Source organism: Barbus barbus (genome assembly GCF_936440315.1).
Source record: "Barbus barbus genome assembly, chromosome: 37".
Lineage (NCBI taxonomy): Eukaryota > Metazoa > Chordata > Actinopteri > Cypriniformes > Cyprinidae > Barbus > Barbus barbus.
Window position 1 is genome coordinate 16047899 of NC_136715.1, and position 3633 is coordinate 16051531.

Genomic DNA, 3633 nt, shown 5'->3' on the forward strand with positions numbered 1-3633 from the left:
TGCTACAACAAGAAGAAGAGCATTCACACTCAACCCGCACCAGATTTTTCTGTCATATAACATATTGTGAGCCATAAATCAGATCAGGGTAAAATCAGGACAAGAACAACTTATTTTGGGTTCACCATTTAAAAAAAAAAAAGCTTTATATTGCACATTTCAAACAGAATATACCTATATTAATATATTTGTGTACTAAAACTATAGGCACACTATAGATGCAGATTGAACAATAAAGCATGTATAATTTGCAACTTTTTATTTGAACTTCCATTCTCTGCTTCTAAGAATATGTTTTGTATTTTACCAAGAGCTCATAAGGGTGTGCGAGTGTGTGTCAGGGGGATGTTACACTCTTTGCATTGATGTGCAGTAAACAGGCTTTGGAGAGCCCAGCTGTGAGGGCTTATTGTTAGAGTCGGTAGGAAGTGCTGATAGCTTGCGCAGCTGAACAAAAGCGGGATGAGCGAGTGGAGGGGCGCTCCAGACTCGTCGGCTCCAGCCGAGATTCTCTCTCACAGTCCCGACACTGCACTCCCATTGTTCAGCTCCTCCTCCGCCTCCCCTCAACCCCGCTCAGCTGTGACCGAGCCAGAAACGCTCCAGTCCCCCTAAAACTCCTGCAGGATGTACGAGCCATCGGTAAAACAAAATAACATGCGCACGTTCATGCACGTGCATTTAGCCATTATTTTGAAATAAACATTATGAATGCATTTTTATTTTTTTCACATTGCAACTTTATTAGGATATTTAATCATGAAGGTATTCTGTTTTATAATTTTCTTGTCACAGCGAAATGGCTTCTTGCATGTCAATTTTTATAATACTATAAAAAATGCACATCTTCCTACATTTTTTTAAGAAATAAAAATATTGAAAAAGTTCATGTTAAAATGTAATGTATGCATGCGGCCAAAAATAATCACTGTTACACTCGCTTTCTTAAAATTGCAGTTAAGTTAAATAAAAGGGTCTCTGGAATCTAAAAAAAAAAAAAAACTCAGGCTCAATAGGCTATTTTTCACTTTGTCTCTCACTTTTGTGTCTTTACAAGAGTCTTTCGGGGCGACAATGGCAGTCTGCAGGTGCGCGGAGCGGTAATCGCATCAGAGGTTTGAAGTGATAAATGAGCGCTGACCAGTTTGTTCTCAGGATTCCGCGGCGCGCAGGTGAATGGGGGAGAGTGGAGGGATGCTAGCCTGTTGTTTGTTGTTGCTATAGAGACCGCCCGCTCGGCGCCAGGCTGACAGGCGTCAAGGCTCGAATGAATGGGTGACGTCACGGCGCTGGCGCCCGGCAGTCTGCTTGGGTTTGTTTGGACAATCTGGGGGAAGAATCAGAGCACAGCAATGCAAAGCTATGTGAGTGAGTGCGCGCTCAAGGCGACGCGCACATATGAAGGAATTTGGAAGTTTGCGCGAGGAAACGCATTCAAAGAAAGACAATGCGTGGAAAATAAACAGAAAGAGACACATTTGAATAAAAATGAGATTGTGGCACAATACGCCTCAGCACTATACACGTGATGCACTTAATGTTGGTTAATGGACTATGAATAATTTATGTGCATACAAAATAGTTTAAAGCTGGTGGAAAAGTTTACATTAGCCCAGCATGTAAACTTATAAGTTCGCAACAGTTCACAATAAATGTCTTGTGTATTGAAACATGGAATCTCATATCATGCACTGTTGCACCACGATTTAATCAGATTTTATACAAACCACAAAACAAATATTTGATATTAAGCAATGATTTATTAATGTATAACTTTTTGGTTTAAAATGCATTGTAAAAAATAGTCTGAAATTCTTGCAAAGCAATATGTTATCATAAATAGTTTGTTTGGCATAGCCTACTCTAAAAAACAGTGAAGCAAAAGGTTTATTTAAAAAAAAAAGTATTATTAATATTTAAAAAACATTTGTTGGTGAAATAAATGCCACTGTGGCATAACTAAAATGCATGAAGCCATTTTGTTGTCATGACAATAAAATAATCCCAGAGAGGATCCCTAAATCACTCATTATGCGGGTCATTAAGTTAATAGAAAAAAAGATGTTTCTAAATTCACAGTATAGGTTATTATTATTGATGGTATTAATAGCTATTATTATTATTTTAGCTTAAAAAATTTTATGTTGGCCGTATATTCATGCACGTGTTCAATAACAGAAATGCCTGTGACAAGCAGTAAATAGATGGAAACAAAGATGCTGATGAAACATTTTACAGTGTGTTTTGTTTCTTGAAGCAGCCCACATACGAAGAAAGCTTGTTTAATTTGAAAGTAATAACTGTTGCCTGTTGATCTTCGACCACCCCCACCCTCCGCTTGATCTGTCTGCTTCACCTGTGCACAGACAGCTGGATACCCACAGATCTTTCGCAGAAGACACACATTTGTTTCCATTTGTAACACCATCCCCCCAAGCATATTGTAACTGCGATAACAGAGCCGCGCAGTCATTGGCTGAGCGACCGACTCCGGTGAAACCCCATTGGCCCAAATCTGCAAACACGAGTGTTTGGTGACGCCCACAAGCACCGACATCCTTTAAATACCGAACAGCTCGGATCCGTAAGCATGTGGTGAACTGTCAACGCAATCTCGACGCCTCAAAACCTTAAAGGAGTACGAGCGCATCGCCTCAGCTCATCTCTTTGACTTAACCGTCAACCTTTACAGCCAAAATGAAAGTTGTGGGACCTACCTGCGCGCTGAAGAGCAGTAAAGTTGGAGGAGACGATGTTGTCCGCTGCCTCTCCGACCAGAGCCTGGCCATCTCCAAATGCAAGATCCCGCTGCTAGACGAGCAGATGACCATGTTTCTTCAGGACATGAACAGCTGCTACAGCAAACTGAAAGAGCTGGTGCCCACGCTACCGACCAACAAGAAAGCCAGCAAGATGGAGATCCTGCAGCACGTTATTGATTACATCTGGGACTTGCAGGTGGAGCTGGAAAGCAAGAAGAACCAGAGCTCCGCTCCCAGAACTCCCCTCACGACTCTGAACGCGGAGCTGGCCAGCATTTCTGTTGAGGTAAATATTAAAATATACAACTTGTCATATCTTGCGCTCAAATAAATGACCTATTCATAATCCGCATGTATGAACGACTCGACTCATGGTGTTTCTTCTCTTGTCTTGCAGAATGGCTGTTCAGATGACCGAATCATGTGCCGTTAAAGCAGATGCTCCCGGTTTCACCGTCAACCGATCGAGAAGCAGGAGGTGCGCGGAGGAGACGATGGAGCAGAAGCGCATTGAACTGTGTTTGGAGAGGCTCCTTCCCCTGTTGTAGAGGAAAATAACTTTCAGTGGAGAGTCCCAAAACTGACACGAGAAGTGTGACATACTCTCTCTCTGAGATCTTCCCAAACATATCGATGTGTTAGCTGTGGAATCCATGGCGATTATTCCCTTATAGTTCATGCTTTTCCCTTTCGGTCAAAGTTTATCCAATGTTTTGATAACTTTTTAGAAAAATGTATATTTTGTTGTAAAGTTTTCTCAGATTACTGAGCGAAAGAATGTATTGTATATTACAATGACATACGATGTAAACGCCTTATTGTGTTTTTTACAATGTATATTGTGTTTTTTTTAATTAAAACAAGAAAATGA

At 41.0% G+C, this 3633-nt stretch overlaps 1 protein-coding gene across 1 annotated transcript; it reads left to right on the forward strand.

The window, feature by feature from the left end:
- The first annotated feature begins 2586 nt into the window (after positions 1-2586).
- LOC306856677 (DNA-binding protein inhibitor ID-1-like) lies at positions 2587-3633 on the forward strand. Its single transcript, XM_079396060.1, has 2 exons — positions 2587-3048; positions 3160-3633. The coding sequence occupies exons 1-2, from the start codon at positions 2698-2700 to the stop codon at positions 3193-3195; spliced, it is 387 nt and encodes a 128-aa protein (XP_079252186.1). The 5' UTR covers positions 2587-2697; the 3' UTR covers positions 3196-3633.